Source organism: Oncorhynchus gorbuscha, unplaced genomic scaffold (assembly GCF_021184085.1).
Source record: "Oncorhynchus gorbuscha isolate QuinsamMale2020 ecotype Even-year unplaced genomic scaffold, OgorEven_v1.0 Un_scaffold_1778, whole genome shotgun sequence".
NCBI classification, from domain to species: domain Eukaryota; kingdom Metazoa; phylum Chordata; class Actinopteri; order Salmoniformes; family Salmonidae; genus Oncorhynchus; species Oncorhynchus gorbuscha.
Genome location: NW_025746460.1, coordinates 34,857 through 61,622, shown reverse-complemented (window position 1 = coordinate 61,622; position 26,766 = coordinate 34,857). Strand labels below are relative to the sequence as shown.

Genomic DNA, 26,766 nt, shown 5'->3' with positions numbered 1-26,766 from the left:
TTCTACCCTGTGTTTTGTATATGTGTATGTTTGATCTTCGTTCCCGTGCCATTACACGGCACACTATCATTTGGGAAATAAAAACCCATATTACGCATTCCTGCACCTGTCTCCCGACCCTTTATACCAACGTGACAGTAAGTAAGCATTTCACTGTAAAGTCTACACCTGTTGTATTCAACGCATGTGACAAATAAAATGTGATTCGTTTTCTTGTACCTAAACCTTTTCCCTGCTTCTATCTATCCCCTCTGTTTCTCCATTTCAACCCCCCTCTCTTCCTGCTCTAATCCTCCACCTCCGCCCCCTCTCTTCCCCCATTTCTAATCCTCTACCTTCTCTCTCCCTCATTCTCTTCCTCTATCCTCCCTTTCCCCCTCCTCCACCCTGTCTTCTCCCTCTGTTCCTCCTCCTCTGCGCCCTCTCGTCACCCCACAGCGGCCTACTTGAACACGGGCATCATCCTGATGAACCAGGGCGGTATGGAGGAGGCCAAGAGGACCTTTGTAACCTGCGCTGAGATCCCAGATGAGAACCTGAAGGACCCCCATGCCCACAAGAGCTCTGTCACCAGCTGCCTGTACAACTTGGGCAAGCTGCTCCATGAGCAGGGCCTGCAGGAGGTATGATACTACAGTACTCTACACTACAGTGGAGACAGGGCAGTGGCTGAGATGTAGAAATGCAATGGATAGAATCTATAACAGTACACTTCAATACAGTACATTAGAACCAGAGCAATGGCAGAGATGTAGAAATAAAATGAATAGCATGTATAGAGGTGCACTACAGTACAGTACAGTGGAGCCATGGGAGAAACATAGAAATATAATGTATGGAGGTGCAATACAGTACAATAGAGTGTATCCATGGGAAAAACATAGAAATCCAATGTATAGAATGTATAGAGGTGCACTACACCACAGTACAGTGGAGCCATGGGAGAAACATAGAAATATAATGTATGGAGGTGCACTACAGTACAGTACAAATATAATGTATATAATGAGGTGCACTACACTACAGTACAGTGGAGCCATGGCAGAAACATAGTAATATAATGTATGGAGGTGCACTACAGTACAGTACAGTGGAGCCATGGGAGAAACATAGTAATATAATGTATGGAGGTGCACTACAGTACAGTACAGTGGAGCCATGGCAGAAACATAGTAATATAATGTATGGAGGTGCACTACAGTACAGTACAGTGGAGCCATGGGAGAAACATAGAAATATAATGTATGGAGGTGCACTACAGTACAGTACAGTGGAGCCATGGGAGAAACATAGAAATATAATGTATGGAGGTGCACTACAGTACAGTAGAGTGTAGCCATCCATGGGAAAACAGTACAGTGGAGCCATAGAAATATAAGTACAGTGGAGCCATGGGAAAAACATAGAAATCCATGTATAGAATGTATGGAGGTGCACTGGGACAGTACAGTACAGTGGAGCCATGGGAGAAACATAGAAATATAATGTATGGAGGTGCACTACAGGAGCTACAGTGCATAGTAATATAATGTATGGAGGTGCACTACAGTACAGTACAGTGGAGCCATGGGAGAAACATAATATAATGTATTGAGGTGCAAATATAATGGAGCCATGGAGAAACATAGTAATATAATGTATGGAGGTGCACTACAGTACAGTACAGTGGAGCCATGGGAGAAACATAGAAATATAATGTATGGAGGTGCACTACAGTACAGTAGAGTGCTCATAGAAATCTGTAAGAATGTATAGAGGTGCACTACACCACAGTACAGTGGAGCCATGGGAGAAACATAGTAATATAATGTATGGAGGTGCACTACAGTACAGTGGAGCCATGGGAGAAACATAGAAATATAATGTATGGAGGTGCACTACAATACAGTACAGTGGAGCCATGGGAGAAACATATATCCAAAAAACATAGAAATAATGTATAGAATGTATAGAGGTGCACTACACCACAGTACAGTGGAGCCATGGGAGAAACATAGAAATATAATGTATGGAGGTGCACTACACTACAGTACAGTGGAGCCATGGGAGAAACATAGAAATATAATGTATAGAGGTGCACTACAGTACAGTACAGTGGAGCCATGGGAGAAACATAGAAATATAATGTATGGAGGTGCAATACAGTACAATAGAGTGTATCCATGGGAAAAACATAGAAATCCAATGTAATGTATAGAGGTGCAGTGGAGCCATGGGAGAAACATATCCAGTGGGAAGAAACATAGAAATCCAATGTATGGAGGTGCAATACAGTAATATAATGTATGTGCAATACCAGTATCCATGAAAAACATAGAAATCCAATGTATAGAATGTATAGAGGTGCACTACACCACAGTACAGTGGAGCCATGGCAGAAACATATAAATACAATGGATAAGATGTATACAGCAAATGTAGTTTGATAGCATACTGTGATAGTATACTTAAGCTCTTGAGTTTCCGAAAACTAGCTGTCTGAAAACTTGCTTATGCTTCCGGCCTTGGCTTTATATGAGCTCAGCCACTGCTCAAATGAACAAAGTCTTCATCTATGACAAAATGACAGAGCCGACTAAAGACTCATCTTCCTGAAGCCCTTTCCATTAGACAGTGAGGAAGAGGCTTTGTGGATGGTGACACACTGATGAAACACACTGTGACTAACTGCCCTCCCCCTCCATGACAGGATGCTCTGTCTGTCTAACTGCCCTCCCCCCTCTATGACAGGATGCTCTGTCTGTCTAACTGCCCTCCCCCCTCCATAACAGGATGCTCTGTCTGTCTAACTGCCCTCCCCCTCTATGACAGGATGCTCTGTCTGTCTAACTGCCCTCCCCCTCCATGACAGGATGCTCTGTCTGTCTAACTGCCCTCCCCCTCCATGACAGGATGCTCTGTCTGTCTAACTGCCCTCCCCCTCCATGACAGGATGCTCTGTCTGTCTAACTGCCCTCCCCCTCCATGACAGGATGCTCTGTCTGTCTAACTGCCCTCCCCCCTCCATGACAGGATGCTCTGTCTGTCTAACTGCCCTCCCCCTCCATGACAGGATGCTCTGTCTGTCTAACTGCCCTCCCCCTCCATGACAGGATGCTCTGTCTGTCTAACTGCCCTCCCCCTCCATGACAGGATGCTCTGTCTGTCTAACTGCCTCCCCCTCCATGACAGGATGCTCTGTCTGTCTAACTGCCCTCCCCCTCCATGACAGGATGCTCTGTCTGTCTAACTGCCCCCCCTCCATGACAGGATGCTCTGTCTGTCTAACTGCCCTCCCCTCCATGACAGGATGCTCTGTCTGTCTAACTGCCCTCCCCTCCATGACAGGATGCTCTGTCTGTCTAACTGCCCTCCCCCTCCATGACAGGATGCTCTGTCTGTCTAACTGCCCTCCCCCTCTATGACAGGATGCTCTGTCTGTCTAACTGCCCTCCCCCCTCCATGACAGGATGCTCTGTCTGTCTAACTGCCCTCCCCCTCTATGACAGGATGCTCTGTCTGTCTAACTGCCCTCCCCTCTCATGACAGGATGCTCTGTCTGTCTAACTGCCCTCCCCCTCTATGACAGGATGCTCTGTCTGTCTAACTGCCCTCCCCCTCTATGACAGGATGCTCTGTCTGTCTAACTGCCCTCTCCCCCTCTATGACAGGATGCTCTGTCTGTCTAACTGCCCTCCCCCTCTATGACAGGATGCTCTGCTGTCTAACTGCCCTCCCCCTCTATGACAGGATGCTCTGTCTGTCTAACTGCCCTCCCCCTCCATGACAGGATGCTCTGTCTGTCTAACTGCCCTCCCCCTCTATGACAGGATGCTCTGTCTGTCTAACTGCCCTCCCCCTCTATGACAGGATGCTCTGTCTGTCTAACTGCCCTCCCCCTCCATGACAGGATGCTCTGTCTGTCTAACTGTCCTCCCCCTCCATGACAGGATGCTCTGTCTGTCTAACTGCCCTCCCCCTCCATGACAGGATGCCATGACAGGATGCTCTGTCTGTCTAACTGCCCTCCCCTCCATGACAGGATGCTCTGTCTGTCTAACTGCCCTCCCCCTCCATGACAGGATGCTCTGTCTGCCTATAAAGAAGCGGTGCAGAAAATGCCGAAGCAGTTTGCACCTCAGAGTCTCTACAACATGATGGGTGAGTAATAGCAGGAAAACGTTTATTTTTTCACCAATATTTTGGGGGGATTCTTCCCCCCATCTCTACTCACCAAGTTCAATAAACATGGCACTTTACAAAACAAACACAGTTCATTCATTCCCATACATCAGCGTTATTCGACTCTTACCCTACGACGTCCAGAGCCTGCTGATTTTCTGTCTTTCCTGAAAATGAATTGCACACACCTGGTGTCCCATGTTTAAATCCGTCCTTGATTAGAAGGGAAGAATGTAAAAATGCAGTGGAACTGGCTCTGAGGTCCCGGGTTTAGTTTGAGGATCATATATCATTATGTACTGTATTGTTATCATCCTAGAATCTGGTGAAAGGGAACGAAGGAGGAAAGGTGAGCAATTTCAACCATGGGCTCAACCATGGGCTCAACCATGAGCTGAAAATGAAAGTTTCCAGTGAAAGTGTTTCCCAGGATCAAAGCCAGGACCAACCCATGTCCGGGAGACTGTTTTTGTTTCCCACCCCAGCTCACCATATCACTCTACCCTAGATCACTCTCCACTCTACCCTAGATCGCTCTCCACTCTACCATCACTCTAACCTAGATCACTCTCCACTCTACCCTAGATCGCTCTCCACTCTACCATCACTCTACCCTAGATCACTCTCCACAGAACCATCACTCTACCCTAGATCACACTCCTCTCTAGCCGAAATCACTCTCCACACTACCATCACTTTACCCTAGATCACTCTCCACTCAAACCCTAGATCGCTCTCCACTCTATCCTAGATCCCTGTCTAAAACAGTGTTCTGCAGGGCTGACAGTCAGGAATTGAAATGGAGTGGACAGGTATCTCTGGTATTCTGTTCATGGGGAAGCAAACTAATTTGTCCGCTGAGGTAGATTTAGTTTGACAGTCTATCTGGAGCCATGTCAGGCATTTGACTTAGCCAATTACTGAAGGTGAAAAGCTGGGTAGTGGCAACAACTTCGCTGCGTGACGGGGAAGACTTGGCACTGGGAGACGACTTTAATCATCCAAATGTCCTTCTTAATTCCCACCTATCACATATGATAATTCTCCTCATCTTTGATTCATGTAATTGAGGAATATGTGTTTAGAATGACTCGTTCTGGTGGTAGTAGAACAACCTGCTGATGGTCTTCACTTTCCCCCCCAAAAAGAGATTTCCCCATATTATCTCCATGAAACGAAGCTATTTGATGTGCTTTAAGCAGATAACATCGGTTTCATTCCATTCCAACACCACAGCTCCAAAATAGGCAGGCAATCCTAATGTAGATGTGGATCAGGATTCGAAGGGAATTCAAACTAAGCTGGCTATAATAAGTCATGTCCCATGTTGTGTTATTCTATCACTGATTACATTATTAGAAGCCCTTCCTGATTGCATGGTTGAGATTGCTGTGCCGTGTCGGCAACATTCTTGGGATGATGCGTGGTGGGGGCCTGAGAAGAGGGAGAGTGTTTGTTCAGGTGAGAGGGGGGTTGTCATCAGGGCCCGCTGCGCTGGGATCAGATTTGGGATTCTCACGGCTTTGAGAACGGAGACATTCTCAGAGAGAATCTGGTCACGTTCCAACTGAAAGTGGTGTCAGGGGTTTAATTAATTTAACGGAGGAATATTTATTTTTTATTGGCGGAATGACGAGTGTTTTTAAGGAATGAGGGGCTGGAAATGGGTCGGTCTCCATCTGCCTTGTTATCATCTGTGCACCTGTTGGAGATCTATTCTAGAACTCTATTCATCAGACACTGGGAGGCACTGGAGCATGTCATCATTCATGTCAGAGGTCACAGGCAGGGAGAGAGCAGCGGAGAGGTGGCTTCCATGCAACCAGCAGCTTTTACATTGTGCTGTGTAAATACTCTCTTGGTTGCATGGAAGGTAGTGGTGACTCTGCTCTCACCCGACTCACTGTCCCTCCGCTCTCCCTCCCTCCTCTGAGAAAAGGGAACAGTCTTCCAGCTGATGGGGAAACTTTAGTCTCGCTGCGTTATTTTTTGCACCAATTCATGTTGTTACTCCTATGACCAGAGAAAGTGAAATATACCTCGATATTTAAAAAAAACACAAGCAGCTAATAACAACGCAAGGTCATAGAATCAAATTGCTATACTCATTAATTGCAGCTGCAGTGCTGGTTTTAGCGTGAGTGGAAGTAGGGAGAACATATTTTATGGCTTATGAAAGTGTTGAACAAAGTGTTGGCCGTGCTGAGTAACAACAAACATGAACTTACTCATAAAAACAGCAGCTCTTTCCTCTCTATCTAGTCATGGTTTTGAAATCTCACAGTATCAACTTTGAGGTATTTGATTGGGCAACGGTAGGCCTATAGGTGCACTTGATTTGCTCTCTAGGCCTGCCAGGTAGACGGAGTTCTACATTGACACACATGAAATGGTTCAAAATGGGAACACTTTACCTTCCCGGGGCTAGGACTGCTGAATCAAGTGCACCAACAGTGCAAAAACAAATAAAAAAAATAGGAACGCAAGGCCTTATCGTTGGGTACAGAAATGTTTGGTGATCGACTAGGAATGATTTGGATCGCGATGGACCGGTTGGTGACCAATTCACTAGATAGATAGAAAGGGAAGTCTCAGAACCCATCATACTACAACATCTTTGATACGAGTCTTCCTCTTATTATAAAGTGTCAGAGAAGCCATTGAGGTCATGGGTCTCTCTACGACGCCTTTCCTCTGACCTCTGAATGTTGACCCCCCCATACAGTAGGAGAGGCCGTGTCACCAATGACCTTTGACCTTTGACCCCTAACAGGAGAGGCCTACATGAGGCTGAATAGGCTGGAGGAGGCGGGCCACTGGTACAGGGAGTCGCTCAGGGCCAAACCCGACCACATCCCCGCACACCTGACCTACGGGAAACTCCTGTCCATCATTGTAAGTCCCTAATCTACCAACCTCTTTAAGGCCAGACAATTCCTCACATTTATTTTACAACAGAACACGACAAAGGATAACACAGAAACTAGAGATGCACAGATGTGAATATTCTGGGATATCTGATATTTCTTTGCAATATCAACCAATACAGACATTTCTGTTTCATTTGATGTCTTTTTTTACCATTCTAGTACAGATACAAACAAAATGTCTATGTTCATAAGGTTAATAAGAAAATGTGTAAAATAGCTTAAATATGGGAAAGGAGTAATCACTTGTATTTTCATAACAAAGTGGAATGTTCAGGACAACTCAAGTAATATTGCATATGATCGGATGTGTAGAAAAGAAGATTTGCATTCCTTTCAGATATGCATTGAAATATATGTGACCGGTTACAGGGTCTGAGGCGTTTGACGCTAGTTCCTACTTACGTCAGAATACTTTCAAAGTAGAATTCAGAAATGTTATGTTGCCATGGAAACCATATGAATACAATCTAAATGAGAGGAACCAGATGCTTTGTGTGACCCCCATAGCATTGGAAATGTTCGGTTCAATAACACCTTGACCCTCTTCTATCTCTGTCTCTATGAGAATGATCCTTGTATAATATAATGTTGAGATAACGGAGAGAAATTTTTAGTCAGTTAAGAACATATTCTTATTTTCAATGACGGCCTGGGAACAGTGGGTTAACTGCCTGTTCAGGGGCAGAACGACAGATTTGTACCTTGTCAGCTCGGGGGTTTGTACTCGCAACCTTCCGGTTACTAGTCCAACGCTCTAACCTCTAGGCTACGCTGCCGCCCCCAAAAAATGATGGTTGGACAGCATTAAGATTCCCATGGAGCAGTGCGTACCTCGAGGACATACTTTTCAGAAAACGTTATTTTATTGAAGAATCGAACTTCGACCCCGGGGCGAGATGGACATGTCAGACCTGTAGGTGTAGATATCATAATCTGGGTCTGTGTCGTTGTCCACCTGTTTAGTGAACAAAACAGCCCACTGCCAAGTGTCATAATAAAATGTATGTTCAATTTTGTTTGAGGAGTAGAATCCAACCCAGGTGTAATAGAGTTTGTTCTTCCAATCAGTGAAGGTCTTCTTGATGAACAGGCGAGTGCAGGCGTGGCCATCTATAGTGTAGAGCTGCAGACTGACATCAGAGTCAAATGGAGGTATGTTAACAGGAATCCTCCGGTCAGAGTCATCATGATGACAGAGGGCAAGTTGATCAGGAGCCTGACCTGCAGGCCGGGGTTTAGGTATACATTGGCGTCGAAGCTTCCGTAGCTGCACATGCCAAGGGGGGTAACAGAGGTCATTTTATTGTCCGCGTAGAGGGCTACCATCATCCCCACACCCAGCAGACTCCATGGGACGTTTGCACATCTAATTCTGGCGTGCCCGTTGTTCCAGTTTTCAGTTGATCTCACCTCCAGCTTAATGTCAAGGCACTCCATGTGGTTAACAACCTGAGTATGTTGAGTATTTGAACATGTACCCCCACACAGCTGGTTAGTGAATTCCCTTATGGGGTATGTCTCTGAGAAGGATCTGGAGTGTGTATTGTAGCCGGCAGCATACAGAAACACAGACACACTGTCCCCCCAGTTGTTAGATCGGCTCTGGGTTCCTCTCAGGAGGAGGACACTTAAGAGGAAGGTGTTATCGGGGTCGTTCTGCTTGCTGCGGGGGTCGTCTTGTGGGTAGTGCTGTGTTATGTAGACTGCCTCCACCACATTCCCCTGCATTTTGAGGATGATTCTGTCCCTATTGTTCTCTATGGACCAGGGCATGAGGTAATAGCTTTGAGTGACGTAAGGAGGTAGGTGCCAAGCCCTCTTGGAGACTGTCTGTGTGTTGAGATTCCCTACCGTGTAGGAAGCCTGTTCCTTCAGGGAATGAAGCAGCTGTTTAGCGTTATCTTACCACTGGAAGCACCAGTCTCCCCTTGATGGCACAAAGAGTGGTGTGATTAGGATGTTGCTGTTGCTGTTGTTTTTTCCAATGAGGACTTTGCTGGCAAAATGGTGGAGTAGCTTCAGGCCATGGGAAGCTGTGGCCAAATTCAAAGTTCCTGAAGTTATTTATAGAGGTGAGAGTTGGCGGATCTGCAGAGACCAAAGCCAGGGGAAGCAACAGGTGGAAAGAGCAAATAGGCTTTTTCTCTCCATGGTGAACGTGTTAGAAGGAGAATGACTGTCGAATGTCTGTCTCAATCTACAGAGATGAGTGGGAAGTCCCAATAACACATCAGTCAACCCACCACTGTTTTAGTAAAGGGAGTGGCTGTAACCTATTTCAAATCCATAGACAGAGCTGTTGATTCAAAGACTGGCCACCCATGATATCAAATTGATAGTTTTAACCATGTGTTGAGGCTATACAGTGTTTGTTAACAATTACACTGTTTACAAACATTGGAGTAAAACATGCGTGTATATTGGCTTCTGATGGGGTATGACAGTTGAATTAAACATGAGGCATTTATAGAGTAAGTTATATTCTTTAATTTAAAATCCCAAAATAGATTTAGTAATGGCAGATTGCCTCTTTAAGAAAGGCCTCTTCAGTGTTAACCACTAATTACAGTAGCCACAACACAACAGATACCAGACCAGTGTTGTCTGATGGAAGTGACTATCCAACCCTTACCTGTTCCTTGTGAACTACCTCAGAATAGCCCTTAACTTCTTCTCTCAGTTCTAAACCAAATGCGGCTCGCTTATACCACACAGGCACACACGCTCTCACCGAGCCAAAACTAGTCGAGCAGGTAGGCAGTGTGAGTTCCCAGAATGATGCCACGCCTTAGAATGGTTTGCATGGTGACTGCGTTGGGAGATTCTTTGTACACAGGCCGTGGCTGCAAATGGGACTTTTTCGGGAACGTTAGTCGCCAACTAATGATCCCGAAGCTTCTGCGGATGACATTCTGCACATTTGTATATTTCTACTTTATGCGTAGAGAACAGGCAACTCAGGTGAATGGTGCTTGTTTAATAAAGTTAGATCAACGCTGAGTCAATATCTGCAAGATCACATAATGTAGTATTCTACATAACAGAACCGGATATAACAGCATAGTATAATGTTACTCTAAGACAAAAACACCACCGCATTCAATCGTGAAGGATCATTCTTCATGTTCTACCAGTGAAACATGCAGCATCCTCATACCAACCATTGGATCGGGAACATTTTTATTTTGATATGCATTTAGATCTTGTTGAGTTATACAGTGTTGTCTCCAAGTAGGCTACGGTGTTGTCTCCAAGTAGCCTACGGTGTTGTCTCCAAGTAGCCTACAATGTTGTAGCCTACGGTGTTGTCTCCAAGTAGCCTACAGTGTTGTCTCCAAGTAGCCTACAGTGTTGTCTCCAAGTAGCCCACGGTGTTGTCCCCAAGTAGCCCACAGTGTTGTCTCCAAGTAGCCCATGGTGTTGTCTCCAAGTAGCCTACAGTGTTGTCTCCAAGTAGCTTACAGTGTTGTATCCAAGTAGCCTACAGTGTTGTATCCAAGTAGCCTACGGTGTTGTATCCAAGTAGCCTACGGTGTTATATCCAAGTAGCCCACGGTGTTGTCCCCAAGTAGCCCAAAGTGTTGTCTCCAAGTAGCCTACAGTGTTGTCTCCAAGTAGCCTACGGTCTTGTCTCCAAGTAGCCTACGGTGTTGTCTCCAAGTAGCCTACAGTGTTGTATCCAAGTAGCCCACGATGTTGTCTCCAAGTAGGCTACGGTGTTGTCTCCAAGTAGCCTACGGTGTTGTCTTCAAGTATCCCACGGTGTTGTCTCCAAGTAGCCCACGGTGTTGTCTCCAAGTAGCCCACGGTGTTGTCTCCAAGTAGGCTACGGTGTTGTCTCCAAGTATCCCACGGTGTTGTCTCCAAGAAGCCCACGGTGTTGTCTCCAAGTAGCCCACAGTGTTGTCTCCAAGTAGCCCACGGTGTTGTCTCCAAGTAGCCTACAGTGTTGTCTCCAAGTAGCCCACGGTGTTGTCCCCAAGTAGCCCACGGTGTTGTCTCCAAGTAGCCCACAGTGTTGTCTCCAAGTAGCCCACAGTGTTGTCTCCAAGTAGCCCACGGTGTTGTCTCCAAGTAGCCCACGGTGTTGTCTCCAAGTAGCCCACGGTGTTGTCTCCAAGTAGCCCACGGTGTTGTCTCCAAGTAGCCCACGGTGTTAAGCCTCCAGGGTGGCGCAGTGGTTAAGGGCAATGTGCCACCAGAGACTCTGGGTTCACGCCCAGGCTCTGTCGTAACCGGCCGTGACCGGGAGGTCCGTGGAGCGACGCACAATTGGCCTAGCGTTGTCCGGGTTAGGGAGGGTTTGGCCTTTGATCTAACTTTATTAAACAAGCACCATTCACCTCAGGAGCCTGTTCTCTACGCATAAAGTAGAAAATATACACATGATCAGAACATCATTCATACATGTGCAGAAGCATCAGAATCTTTGCTCTGGCAAACACTTCGTTGCTTAAAATAAAAGGCAACAACAAAAGCCTCAAATGGAATGAAATGGACTTGAACTTGTTCAATAGGAGGTTCATTTTCACACGACCCTGTTAACCAATAGGGCTATATAATATATATAATATATCCTATATGCACTGAGTATACCAAACATTAGGAACATTTTCCTAATATTTATCTGCACCCCCTATTGCCCTCAGAACAGCCTCAATTCATTGGGACTCTACAAGATGTCGAAAACATTCCACAGGGATGCATTCTACAAAGAAGGCTTAAAAATCCTTCTTTAACCTGTCTCCTCCTCTTCATCTACACTGATTTGAAGTGGATTTAACAAGTGACATCGATACGGGAGCATAGCTTTCACCTGGATTCACCTGGTCAGTCTATGTCATGGAAAGAGCAGGTGGTCATATTGTAGGTATTGTTAACCACTAGACTACAACACTTTTTAACACTTTTAACAGAAAGAGAAACGTTCTGCAGCTGTACTGGAAATGGCCTCTAACATCATTGCCAATACCATCAATGTAACTACAATCTGCCTCTATTCTAATCCATTCACTTCACTCTTTGTCCTCCAGTGTCCTTCGTGACTGTCCACACAATCTCAAATAGGCTTTGGCTCACACAAAGCGTGATGAAGCAAAGCAAACTGTCATGTTGGTAATAATCACAGGGGTTACGTATAATTTGACCTAGGCCTGAGGGCTGATGAATAGTGAGTGAGTTTGGGCCTGGCCAGTTCATCCCATTGATTTCCCTGTCTGGGCCAGAGGAGCTGTGATCATTGTAGAAAGCCTGGAAGTTGATAGATCGAGACTGAGCTGCATGTTGAGCAGACGGCGGCCCAGATCTAAAGCCATTTTGGACTTGTTGAACCTTGATGGGTAAATGAATGCTTTTGTCTTTGGTGGCCTAAAGGAAAAAGACCCCTAGGATAATGGTATGCAAACGCAAGATGGGTTTTTTATGTTAGGCTAATTGCAGTTTTTTTTGTTGATATTTGAGATAAAATAGCAGAGAGACCAACTTCTGCCACTATAAACTTTGTTGATATGACAACCAAGGAGACAATGGATTGAAGAATAATTATTGTTTTATTGTACAAGCTTGGAAAAACAGACCTGTCAAACTATCAGGCTCTCCGCTGGGTGTGTGATTGTCTCAAGGTCACAGCCATAGGGAATGTCTTTATGGGGAGTCGTGTGTGTGTGTGTGTGTGTGTATGTGTGTGTGAGAGACATTATTAAATGTGTGTGGTGTTATGAAGCTCACCAGCTAGGCCTGCTGGGTCCAGTATTTCCTTCCCAGACTTCTCCCCTACAGGTTTGGCTGTTTGTTCTGAGGTGCACTCTGCCCCCCAACCCCCTTCCATCCACCTCTCTCATTCACTCCCACAGTGTTTTGGGGAGAGAAAAACGTGCGTGACAACATGTGTTCACAGCTGACTTGGGTTAGTTAGGAGGACTTTATGGAGAGGAACCCTGTTAGAACCCACTGAACCAGTCCTGCTGAGCCCTTGTGAGGAGTTTGACCTTCTGTTCTTCCCCTTCCACAGCCTGAGGTAACTGAGGTACTAGGAATCTACAGGAGGTTTTGCTCTTCAGCGTACCACATCACCCATCCCATCTCTCCTTCTATCCTCCTCACTGATATCGGAGGGGTTACAGCTGCACCCCTAGGGGCCGGTCTGGGCTGAGGAAGGGTCTCGCTCCTAAACTCACTAATTTCCCCTTTTCCTAATCTGATTTGAGTTCCATTCCCACAAACCCCCACCCCCAGTCTCCCTGGGTTCAGACCCGAGTCACTCCAGCACAGCTGGACATCTGCTGGGTCCCCCAGGTCCCTACATCCGGGGCCCTGAGCCACGAGTGGCCCCTCATAACAGAGTCCTTCAACAACAGGAGATTAGGACACGACCAGACCCGGAACATTGGGATGCCGGACAGGACTTAATGCAATTACCCCGCTTCCTTATTAAATCACTCAATCAGGGAGAGATTTTGGGCCGTCTTGCCACGGCGGACCTACGTATTGATAATGCAGCTGGCTCATAAGGAGTCAACCGACTTGGGGAAAGGGTCAAAGTGTCAAACTCAAGTCCCGCCTCACCCTGACGTGTACTACAGTACGTGACTTCACTGTTTCATTCGTAAAGAGTCATGTACTTTAATGGGGTTAGTGAGGTTGTATAGATTTGTGGTTTGTTCTTTGTTCAATTTGGCTTTGAACTCTTCGTTCACAGTAACCAGGTTAGAGTCTAGACTGAATCTGCGTCAGAAATGCCACCATAATCCTGATATAGTGCACTACTTTTGACCAGGGCCTTTCTTTAGGACACAACCAGACATGACCAGAAGAGCCCTATTCCACCCGGTAACCCCCAGTTCCTGTCTCAGATCATCTCCCTTGGACATACATCACAGGAGAGTGTTGTCGCCAGGCGGATGATTACACAGTGCAGAGTCCTGACGTGTCCTACCAAGAGCTAGGCACCGCTCTCTGTTGGAGGGCCTCTCTCCTGTTGCTGGGGCTGATGTTATTTACGAGCTCTGTGGCTGGCTACACTTGGAGCCGGCGCTAACGCTAACCACTAAAGCACTCTGTGGCTGGCTACACTCGGAGCCGGCGCTAACGCTAACCGCTAAAGCACTCTGTGGCTGGCTACACTCGGAGTTGGCGCTAACACTACCCGTTAAAGCCCACTGAAGCCGGCTACTCCATCCCAATACAGGCTCAAATACGCTAGAAAAGAGTGTCAGAGGAATAAAAACAACCTTATCAAGAACTTAGGATAAGACCCAGATGCAGACAGCTAGAGTCACAGATGTTTATTGACCTAAACAGGGGGCAGGCAAAAGACAGGTCAAAGGCAGGCAGAGGTCTGTAATCCAGGGCTGAGTCAATAAGGTACAGAACAGCAGGCAGGCTTGGGGTCAGGACAGGCAGAGGTTCGTAAATGGGTCAGAGTCAGGCAGGTACAGAACGTCAGCCAGGCTCGGGGTCAGGGCAGGCAGAATGGTCAGAACCGGGGAAACTAGGAAACAGAACTAGAAAGAGCAATGAGATGGGAAAACACGCTGGTGAGACCTGACAAGACAAGATGAACTGGCAACAGACAAACAGAGAACACAGGTATAAATACACATGGGATAATGGGAAGAGATGGGTGGAGACAAGCACAAAAACAGGTGATACAGATGTATGTGACAAACCTAGCATTCATGTACATTTAACTTTGCGCACCTCTCGCAATCCTACTAATGTGACACGGCCCAGTCCATTGAAGGACCACAGTATTGTGTTCAACAGTCCACCTTCTGACTGCGGCTGGGAAAGGAGCCAGGGAAAATATGGCATTAAGTCATCTAGACAATTAGTTGTCTTCATCTTTCATTTAGAGCGAACACGGGTATGATAAATAGTTAATGAACCTAACCTAATATGCCCAGTCCACTTATTCTATGTAGGATGGCAAATCCATAGCCAATATGGAAGCAATCAGTGCTGAAGCGTGAAAAAAAGGGGGGGGTACACACAGAGGCAGCGGTATCGCTTTCAGTTTGTTGTGAGGCTATAGTGCGATACATACTCTCTGACTGAGAAAAAGTGACACACACACACACACGCACACTCTGCTGCTGGGGGAAAATGGGGTTTGAAGCGTTCTCTATGGAGTACAGTTTCCTGGTTTACAGTTGAGGCCCTGCTACCACGTGTCAACTCATGCATGAAAGCGTAGGAAAATAATCCGTAGCAGATGCAGAGTAAACGCAGATGATTGTTGTTGCCCTACAGGATATGCTGATTGTTTGAAACAACCTGGCACATCAGGGGCATATGGAACGGTTGTTCAAATTTACTGCTGATTTCCCCGTCCACATCTCGACTGTGAAATATTTGCTAAATCTCATTTACGAGGAGAGTGGGTGGTTTCTGGTTTCTCCTGCATGTTCAATCTTCTACCATATGGCAACTCACGTCTGTTTTGGGTTTTGAGTAAATCTAATTGCAGCCGCATAATTACGCCCGTGCCAGAAACAGGAACCACTGCGAGAGCTCGAACATCAGCTAAATCGCAATTAATGACTGAGGACGACTTGTAACTGATCTACAGTAGCTAATCAAACGTTCCTGTTTTTTCTCCTAGGGGCAGAAGAGTGAGGCAGAGGGTTACTATCGAAGAGCCATTCAGCTGGACCCTTCCAAAGGAAACTGCTACATGCATTATGGTATGTACCAGAACTCATATGAAGTACCGCGCACATTGCTTCATTTGAGCCAGATCCTGCCGGAACAGGATCCGGTACCTCTCTGTTTTGGACTGATTTGTTCTGGAACCTATTTGCCTATCCGGTACCTTTCATGGCATGAAACATTTACTTTTTTGTAATGTACTAATTTGAGTTGCCTCTTCGTCAATTCTACTGCCTGATATTCTAATAGTTGATTCGGGTTGCGCCGGCCTGAATTTACAGTATGGATTGTGCATCATTGTATCCTATGCTTGAGACCAACTCGTGGCTGTGTGAGGTGTGTGACTGTATCTCTCACAGAACTAGAATGAGATTCACTGTCTATGATCTCTCTCCCTCCCTCTGCTCTGACAGACATGAGCCTGCAACTCTCACCTCTCCAGCGTTGCACTACGTCATTGATTTCCTTACAGAATCATAGCCAGGCGAAGGGTTCTGGAGGAGCTGCATCACCCCTGATACATTGAAATACATTTGCCAACATTATAGAATTACTGCTGTCTGTTCAGAAAGAATTGAAATCATTCAGAATAGCCTACTACACCATGAAAATGACTATATTTTAGTCACAGAGGATCAATAGAGTCTTTAAAAACGTGCCTAGCTGTGGATTGTGTGTAGCCCAATAACAAGGCATAGCCTACAGTGCGGAACACGGCCAACCTGTCAGTGAACAGCATACTGACAAGACAGGCCTTTCACTATATTTCAAATACAATCGCAGGAAAACACAGGTTGGAAAGAAAATGGCTCCTGCTGAAAAGAGAGGACTCTAATTTGTCTGCTGTAGGCTAACAAAATATTTGATTAACTTCCAAATATTGTTTTACAAAGTAAAGCAAGAGAGATATATAGGCTTTTGGTAGGAACGAATCGGCTATCACCGGCGAGAGAGCTGCGCATCATTGGGTCAGTCGGTGACACTGGAAAGCATTTTTAGGACTAGTGTCCTCCTCACATTATAGCCTACAATATGTGTCTCCACACATCTAGGCCGAGGCTATTGATGGATTCAACACAAAGTCCTTTTCATTTATCTCAGATTCTCAGTTTGTCAGTGTCAAAGTAGCCTGTCATTTCCATCATTTATGCAGCATTAAAAAATATTCAGCCAAAGTCTCCAGTCATGTAAAATGACATAGAACTGCATGAAATGAGTTTCTAAAAGGACACATTTTTTCCAGACCCTAGAATATTAAAATGGTACCCATTTGTGCAACTTCTGTATGCCACTATGCAAATGTGAGGATATGCATTCAATGCTTTATTATAAAGGGGATTTTTTCTCTCATGCTTTCCGTTACCTCAGAGCTCCCCAGGTCACCCCCTCTGGTGCTCACATTTTGTTCCGGCACCTACCGATTTACAAATTACACGCGCACAAACAAACACACATACACACACACACAAATAAACACGCGCACACACACACAAATACACACAAATACACACGCACACACACAAATACACACACACACACACACACACACACACACACACACACACACACACACACACACACACACACACACACACACACACACACACACACACACACACACACACACACACACACACACACACACACACACACACACACACACACACACACACACACACACACACCATTAAACTACTCCATGTAGGGACTTCCTACAGTAACAGTGTATTGTAGCTTGACCCCACCATAAGAACTTACCTCAGGCAGTTTGAAAAAGACGCCTTATCCACAGTACTCTACAGTACTCCCACATAGCACGTATAAAGTGCTTGTTAAGTGTAAAAAACATGTCCTATAGCCACTTTTACAGCCGCTCTAGTTAGCGAAAGAGATATGCCTGCCTTTAGTTTGGTTTGCATTTGGTATCAGGTTGTATGAGGTCATACATACAGTAGACCTAATCTCCACATACTTTGAGGAAACCGGATCGGACTACACCACCACCGATAAGGATGCTGCTTTTCACTGATTGAGGAGAAACGCTATAAGCCGGTTAGTCTGAGCGCGCTTCTGTAAATGCTGCCATTCATATCGTCTCTCCCTCTCTCCCTCCCTGTGTCTCTCTCTCTCTGTGCATCTCGGTCTCGAGTCTCGGGGTTGTGTTTGGGTCCTGGCGGGCTGTGTTGCTTTCTTTGGACAGAGTCATTTGCCCTCTCTCTGCGATCTCCTAGCCTCTTTTCAGAGGTTTATTTTTACTGGCCCCCAACACCTTATCGTAATCGGGCCACTACAGCCATTCCTCCTCCACTGTGACTGGACTGACTCCAGTATGTTGTTGCTGAGACTGTATGAATGTGCTTACAGACTCTCTGAACTGTGGGACAGGGAGGGCGAGAGCTGACACGAGAGGTCAAGCCTCCTTTCCTGCCATTGTTCAGACTAACACATGCTCTGATGCAGGGAGCATGCATGTGTCACGCTACATGTGACCCGTAGCAACCCTCTGCATTCAAGTGATGGTTATTGCTGACTGACACCCAATGAGGTATGACATCCGAGACATAGGAAGACTATTTTTACAGATTCTAAAAACCTGTGAAAGAGGATACCTCACGTATGCAGACAAACACGCACACATGTTGGAACACGCACGCACACAAACACACACACTGATTTGGATAGAGAAACCTCTGCACATGACACAGTCCAACATAATATAACATCTGCGTCCCAGACATAGTAGTAATGTATTCCTCCTCAGCAGACTCCTGTGGAGGTAGAGCCAGTTGGTCCTGCTCCCAGGGGACATACATGAAACTCCTTCCACTCAGCTAGACTTCCACAAATCACTGAGCATGACAAAAACCCTCACTGTCTCTCTCTCCTCTTTTCCTCACTCTCTCCTTTCTGACCTTCTTTCTGTCCTTCTTGCTGCCCTGTCCCCTGAACCCATCTTTTTGCTTCCTATTTTCTTCTTTCTTTCTTTCTTTCTTTCTTTCTTTCTTTCTTTCTTTCTTTCTTTCTTTCTTTCTTTCTTTCTTTCTTTCTTTCTTTCTTTCTTTCTTTCTTTCCCCTCTGTGTCTCACTGTCTCTCCCTCTTTCCCTTTTTTTTGTCTCCTCCCTCTCTCCCTCTCTCCCTCTCTCCCTCTCTCCCTCTCTCCCTCTCCCTCTCTCCCTCTCCTTTATCTCTTTCCATCTCTTTCTCGGTGTCTGTTTCTCTCTGTCTAATGGACAGGCCAGTTTCTGCTGGAGCAGTCTCGTCTGGCGGAGGCAGCCGAGGTGGCAGAGAGAGCTGCAGATCTGGACAGCTCAGAGTTTGATGTGGTCTTCAGTGCCGCTCACATGCTCAGGTGGGTGTGACAGCATATGAAAACGGTATTACAGTGTTTAAAGAGTGCCTGGTATTTTCGCAAATGCTGCCCAATCATACTTTAACGAGTATCAATCAAATGTGTTTATAAAGCCTTACAAACTGTAGGTCTTCAGCGCATGTAGAGTTTCTGTTGGATGTATTCAGATGTCTTAGTCGTGAAAATAGCAGAAGGTGACTCTGAAAGGTTATTTCAACGGTGATAGAGAGTTGGTTGCCAAGGCATTTCATCATTCACGACTCAATCAATATTGCATTGTGCCCGCTAACACACTCAAAGACACTTCAGGTCTGACGTTTAATAAGATAATGGCAGTTTGCATGGAAACGGTCCCTTTTAAGTCGTTTGTATGGTTCAACTGGTTCTATAGTTAATATACAACACATGGAAACAGCGGTTGTAGTTTTGATTCATGCTAGTGACGTTTCAGTCCAGGGCTTGTAAAGAAACACAGGCATACCTCGGGAGAATTTGCCGTTCGGCTTGGCAAGTGTGAGCACAGACAGCACATACATTTTATACGTTTGAAATAGGGGACTGCAAATCCTCTCAACTCACTGCAACTGGAGGAAGTATCGGAAACGACGTCTCTTAATTCCTTTTTGCTCTACATATCTGGAAAAGTAATTGAAGCTACAGCATCCTTCATCCAAAGTGTAGTGCTGGAGGATTTGAGAGTTATACGTCGACTGCTCGGCAAGGGGACTGCTGCTTGGATGTGGAGAGTAAAAACGGAGTGACAAATCATCATATTCGGGCCCTCTTAGATATAAGCCTACTGCATCGAGGAAAAAACACCATGACATATTCACTCAACTAATCCTGTAATACGACACTCTTAGGACTGTGCTGAGACATTCTGATGCAGACATGTCTTTGGGTGTATTAATGTGGGTCAAAATGCACCTCTTACTCTCTGTTCTGTACGGCAAATAAATAACTATTTGACACTTTGGATGCCACCAAATTATTGTCAATGTCATTTGTTAGACTGGGAAAATGTACTTTGTTCTGAAACTCAGTGATCATCGGTCTTCATCCAGACCGTAGAAGTGGTTTGCCATATCCTTGTACACCCCGTGGCTCTTCTTGACAGAGACCAATAGGGTAGCACCAAGTTTGGACCCGTGAAAATCAAAATTAAAGTCCTTACCTGTTGCGTAGTGTCAGCGTTTCCTTCTCTTTGAAGAATTTTTCAAAGCCAAGCTCCAGATTCTCCCAACATTGTAGATTGTGTAGATTCTCTCAGATGCAGTGGGAAAGACCAACGCCTTCAAAAAGTTGACAGATTTAAATTAAAGACGTTGTTGAATGGATGCAGAATGGATCTGAAGAGTCAGGCATGAACTTGATATGAATGGAATGATGAAGCACTACTAGCTAGTATTCCCAAGGGAGACTTTCCTTTATGCAAAGTCAATAGAGACATATTTCCCTGAGTCATACACCTTATGAATATGTCTGGAAAGACATCTGCCTTTGTCTAATTAGCGTTAACATATTAAGCGCAGTTAGTATCAGAAATATATGCAGCATAGTGTTTCAGAGTCACTTGAGGGAGTATTTTTCAGCATCACTGTGCCCTCAGGATCTCAATACTTTATGGGAAATATGAAATTATAATGAAAGAATGCTTCTCCTTCGGCCGTCATGGTAATACTGTCAGACTCTGTGTAAGACGTGTAATGACGACCTCTATTGCCCTTGTCATCTCTCCCTCCCTCTCCAGACAGGCCAGTCTAAACAAGGCAGCAGAGCGGCATTATGAGCGCGCGGCAAACCTCAGACCAGACGTGAGTACCTTGGCCCAATGAGCCTTTCTTACTCAAACTGGTGGACACACACACACACACACACACACACACACACACACACACACACACACACACACACACACACACACACACACACACACACACACACACACACACACACACACACACACACACACACACACACACACACACACAAACGTTAGAGCAGGATCTCTGATTCTATGGTTAGAGATGAAGGTAGAGCTCTCTCTCTGCAGCGCATCAATCAGTCCCTTCAAAGGGAGTGGATGCATGGTGGAGTGCTATGAGCAAGAGGGTAATATGTGTTTTAGACAGGTGTAGATTTTTTATTTATTTATTTCACCTTTATTTAACTAGGCAAGTCAGTTAAGAACAAATTCTTATTTTCAATGACAGTTAACTGCCTGTTCAGGGGCAGAACGACAGATTTGTATCTTGTCAGCTCGGGGGTTTGAACTTGCAACCTTCCGGTCACTAGTCCAACGCTCTAACCACTAGGCTACCCTGCCACCCCCTGGACATTTGCCACGCTCACTGACTTATGCGCCATTTTGAGTCACAAGAGTTAGCTTGGAGGCTGTTTGAAGTCTGGAGAGTTAGCTGGAGGCTGTTTGGAGTCCGGAGAGTTAGCTGGAGGCTGTTTGGAGTCTGGAGAGTTAGCTGGAGGCTGTTTGGAGTCTGGAGAGTTAGCTGGAGGCTGTTTGGAGTCTGGAGAGTTAGCTGGGGGCTGTTTGGAGTCTGGAGAGTTAGCTGGGGGCTGTTTGGAGTCTGGAGAGTTAGCTGGGGGCTGTTTGGAGTCTGGAGAGTTAGCTGGGGGCTGTTTGGAGTCTGGAGAGTTAGCTGCTGTTTGGAGTCTGGAGAGTTAGCTGGGGGCTGTTTGGAGTCTGGAGAGTTAGCTGGGGGCTGTTTGGAGTCTGGAGAGTTAGCTGGAGGCTGTTTGGAGTCTGGAGAGTTAGCTGGAGGCTGTTTGGAGTCTGGAGAGTTAGCTGGAGGCTGTTTGGAGTCTGGAGAGTTAGCTGGGGGCTGTTTGGAGTCTGGAGAGTTAGCTGGGGGCTGTTTGGAGTCTGGAGAGTTAGCTGGGGGCTGTTTGGAGTCTGGAGAGTTAGCTGGGGGCTGTTTGGAGTCTCATCTTTCGTCATTGTTTTATTTAACCCTTATTTTAAGTTGACTGAGAACACATGCTCATTTACAGCAACGACCTGGGGAATAGTTACGGGGGGAGAATAACCAATTGGAAGTCAATGGAGGGACTGGGTAGGCTGTGTTATTCATTTACCAGCCATTTTGGAGGGAGTTTTCATAGGGGATTTATGTTGATATCCTCAGACAGTAAAGCTTTGTAGAAATGGTAAGGTCAACAGCTGTCCTTGGCACACACTCTTTCAATTGTTTCCCATAAAATAATCTTGTCTGTATGTCAGTATGTCTGTGTGTCCTTCACAATCAGTTTGTCTGTAACAGAAGTTAGTCGGTATGTCCGTGTCTCGGTGTCCTTCACAACAGTTCCCAGTCAGACAGTTGTATTTATTATTCAGTGTAATTCACAGAAAGGCCAAGGTCCTCTAATCCACACTCTCCAACAAGTCAAGGGTTTTACACTCAGTCATTATTCGGAAGTAAAGCCCCTCTTGTCTTTGACATTTCGCTGTGCCTGTCTGCTTAGCGAATGTCAAGTCCTCAAATATCAACTTAATCCAAAAGGGTTTCGGGTCATGAAAAATTCAACATCTGTGGCCAGACGTGCTGGGAAAGACAATTTGTCAAAGGAGTGTACCTTGGAGAGAAAAACCAAAAACTTCAGAGTGCAACAGAGGATGACGGCCAGAGTTACCACACGTCCTAATTCCTAATGGGCCGTTAGGTTTGACTGCATTTGTGTTTTGTTTTCTCTGTTCCTTAAACTATTCACAACCGCAAAGTTACTATCCCTAAACGCAGTACGTACATTGTAGTTTCAAATAGAGTGCGATTAATGTGACAATGCCCATATACTATATTATCAGCTTTAGATTTGAATCTGTTATAACTTAAGTCTCTGTTCCACTGTTCCACTCATCAGTTCAGTACATTTCCTCTGTGTAGAGCGAGTAGCGAGTGGCCCTATGGAAAACCTATCAGAGTTGAATCGTGGAGCTCATGTCCATAACAATGTGTTAATATGCAGGCCAACCACCACCTGCTGAGAAAGACCATACTGTGTGTTGGGGAAATGGTGGGCAGCTTTTGCTGGGTGAAACAGAGGTCCGTTGGACTCTGAGGGTGCCACAGTGAAAGATCATTGTTGACCGTATACAGAGTGGTTACCATTTGTTGTTAGGCAGTTGATATTGGGTTTACTGAATTACTATGTGATGCAACACTGTTGAGTTCAGGACACTTTCATTTCATTTCAGTTAGCTTTCTCCATCGTGCAAATCAAATTCCAAATTGAATGGAATTTAGATTGAAAATTATACTGTGGATATCCATTTTGAGGCAATGATGTGTCCTGTGTGGCTCAGTTGGTAGAGCATGTTGTTTTGCCGGCCAGGGTTGTGGGTTCAATTCCCATGGGGGACCAGTACGAAAAATGTATGCAGTCACTCTGGATAAGAGCGTCTGCTAAATTACGCAAATGTAAAAAATAATATCATTGAGACTTGCCAAAATAACCAAGGTCAACAGCTACTGTCATCCTCGGGTAAAGGTTTTGTTTGGCTGTGTTTGGATCCGACCAGCCCCACCACATTATTCACCGCCTCAGCTTTAAGAGAGAGCGATCTCAGGCATGGGTTTCTGGCTCCAGTGAGTGTACACATGTAAACAGAGGATCCTGTAATGACTGTCTGGGGCGTCTCCTGTGTCTCACCCTGGGTGCTGTTTACAATGCTAGAGGATGTTAATCTATCTCCACCAGCCTCTGTCTGCTCAGCCTATAGAGAGCCATGGTGTCTCCTGTGTCTCACCCTGGGTGCTGTTTACAATGCTAGAGGATGTTAATCTATCTCCACCAGCCTCTGTCTGCTCAGCCTATAGAGAGCCATGGTGTCTCCTGTGTCTCACCCTGGGTGCTGTTTACAATGCTAGAGGATGTTAATCTATCTCCACCAGCCTCTGTCTGCTCAGCCTATAGAGAGCCATGGTGTCTCCTGTGTCTCACCCTGGGTGCTGTTTACAATGCTAGAGGACGTTAATCTATCTCCACCAGCCTCTGTCTGCTCAGCCTATAGAGAGCCATGGTGTCTCCTGTGTCTCACCCTGGGTGCTGTTTACAATGCTAGAGGATGGTGTCGTTCTCACCCTCTATCTCCACCAGCCTCTGTCTGCTCAGCCTATAGAGAGCCATGGTGTCTCCTCACCCTGGGTGCTGTTTACAATGCTAGAGGACGTTAATCTGCTCAGCCTATAGAGAGCCATGGTGTCTCCTGTGTCTCACCCTGTCTGCTCAGCCTGCCATGGTGTCTGTCTCACCCTGGGTGCTGTTTACAATGCCAGAGGATGTTAATCTATACTCAGCCTCTGTCTGCTCAGCCTATAGAGAGCCATGGTGTCTCCTGTGTCTCAATGCTAGAGGACGTTAATCTGTCTGCTCAGCCTCTCCACCAGCCTCTGTCTGCTCAGCCTATAGAGAGCCATGGTGTCTCCTGTGTCTCACCCTGGGTGCTGTTTACAATGCTAGAGGACGTTAATCTATCTCCACCAGCCTCTGTCTGCTCAGCCTATAGAGAGCCATGGTGTCTCCTGTGTCTCACCCTGGGTGCTGTTTACAATGCTTTACAACCAGCCTCTGTCTGCTCAGCCTATAGAGAGCCATGGTGTCTCCTGTGTCTCACCCTGGGTGCTGTTTACAATGCTAGAGGACGTTAATCTCTCCACCAGCCTCTGTCTGCTCAGCCTATAGAGCCATGGTGTCTCCTGTGTCTCACCCTGGGTGCTGTTTATCTGGGAAAAACACTTTCAGCCTATAGAGAGCCATGGTGTCTCCTGTGTCTTAGTTGCATCTCAACTCCTTCAGCCCTGACCCCACAGTCGGGTTCACAGGCATGTGGAAATGTCCAGTCTGGAGGGTGCTGGAGAGCCAGAGGTGGGACTGGGATCTGGGTGTGTTTGCGGTGGCATACTGCAGGGCTCCGGAGCCCAGGCTAGAGATCCCTTCCCTCCATACTCAGTTACGACTCTGTGATTTCACTTGGCCACATCAAAGGGCCATTTGATTAAACAGCACCCTTAAAAACACAGATACTGTGCATGTGCTCACTTTCACTAATACACAAACACTCACACACAGGTACGTGTGCATACACACACCTACACAAAGGTCAATACACCACAGCTCCGTCAAGGTAAAAACTCTTTCTGAAATCAGACCAGCTACTGCGAGGTCAAATGGGATAATTTAATGGCCATTTAATTAGCTCAGCTTCAAGTTAAGTTAAGAAAGCCTCGCTTTTAATCCATAGGAAAAACCTGGCAGGTCTCCTGTAAAACGTCTTGCATATGAGAATCTGCATTAAATAGAGGTCTTATGGGAGGGTGCATTTGAAAGAGTTTGCCAGGAGTTGAATTCAAGGGCATGTACTTTCTGAGACTACCTGATCACTATACTGCATCTAGACCTATCCAGTAGGGTTATCACGAAGGAAAACACAAAGCAGATTCAACTATTTAGTCCTTTAAAAAAAATGACTGTATGTAACATTGTTAGCTATAGCTTAGAAAAGAAACATGATTCTGGGTGACAACATAAGGTTGCTTGTTTCCAACGACTGTTTTCCTCAAGAAATTAAGTATGGCCAACTTTTGAAATATTTTGAAATATTTTTTTAAATAATTATTTATTACAAAAAACACAAGGAAGGGGTAACATTAAAGTATTAGAACATGAAGGACAAACAATACAGCATCAAGACACTATCAAACATGTATCAGTCTTTCCCCCACAGAGCCAAATCAAATCAAATCAAATCAAATTTATTTATATAGCCCTTCGTACATCAGCTGATATCTCAAAGTGCTGTACAGAAACCCAGCCTAAAACCCCAAACAGCAAGCAATGCAGGTGTAGAAGCACAGTTGGCTAGGAAAAACTCCCTAGAAAGGCCAAAACCTAGGAAGAAACCTAGAGAGGAACCAGGCTATGTGGGGTGGCCAGTCCTCTTCTGGCTGTGCCGGGTGGAGATTATAACAGAACATGGCCAAGATGTTCAAATGTTCATAAATGACCAGCATGGTCGAATAATAATAAGGCCATCCTTGTGTGAGGGTGCGTGTGCATGATAGTGATATAAAATATATGTCATAGTTTCCTTTTTCATGAGCACAATCTTGTGAAACCCGAACCCTCCAAGATTCCCCCACAGTTCCCCAATAGCTGTCTCTCAACCATTTGAAACCCCTCCCACAGTCCCCCCCCCCCCGAAAGAAATAAAGGGGCGCAACTTTAGTTTTAGAAGTGGGGGCGACATGATTATAATATCAACATATTTATTTCGGATAAACACTCCAAAAAGCCTACCCCGACCGCTTGGAGGCATCCGCATGGTCCTAAAGTACACCGTTGCCTTATTTTGTATCACATTACAATTATAAAACAGGGGAGGGGGGGGACAAAAAGGCAATTTCAGAATGTGGAGGAGACGTGCCCCCATCTCCAGTGAAAGTTGTACCCCTGGCTACATGTTTTGTTTCCTTGTCACAATACCGTTGAATTTTGTGATACTGGTACCGTGACAACCTTACCAACCAGACAAACAGTCTATACTGCATCTAGACCTATCCATCGTAGAAGAGAGCCTCCCACTCCTTAGGGACTTTGCTAACATCATTATAAATGTTGACCCGGCATGACATAAACACTTGGCATTTGAGCAACCTCCGGAA

The 26,766-nt window shown here is 45.7% G+C and overlaps 1 protein-coding gene across 2 annotated transcripts in view; it reads left to right on the top strand.

The window, feature by feature from the left end:
• The window catches only part of LOC124024195 (protein O-mannosyl-transferase TMTC2-like), a 52,688-nt gene that overhangs the window by 24,423 nt on the left and 1,499 nt on the right, over positions 1–26,766 (top strand). Inside the window, exons 5-10 of one of the 2 annotated variants that reach the window (XM_046338194.1) lie at positions 439–623; positions 4,062–4,140; positions 6,935–7,056; positions 15,694–15,775; positions 18,976–19,090; positions 20,841–20,904. In XM_046338194.1, coding sequence (XP_046194150.1) covers positions 439–623; positions 4,062–4,140; positions 6,935–7,056; positions 15,694–15,775; positions 18,976–19,090; positions 20,841–20,904 — 647 coding nt within the window. Of the gene's footprint in view, positions 1–438; positions 624–4,061; positions 4,141–6,934; positions 7,057–15,693; positions 15,776–16,153; positions 17,265–18,975; positions 19,091–20,840; positions 20,905–26,766 lie in introns of those variants that run through there. The other variant, XM_046338195.1, reaches the window with a different exon arrangement.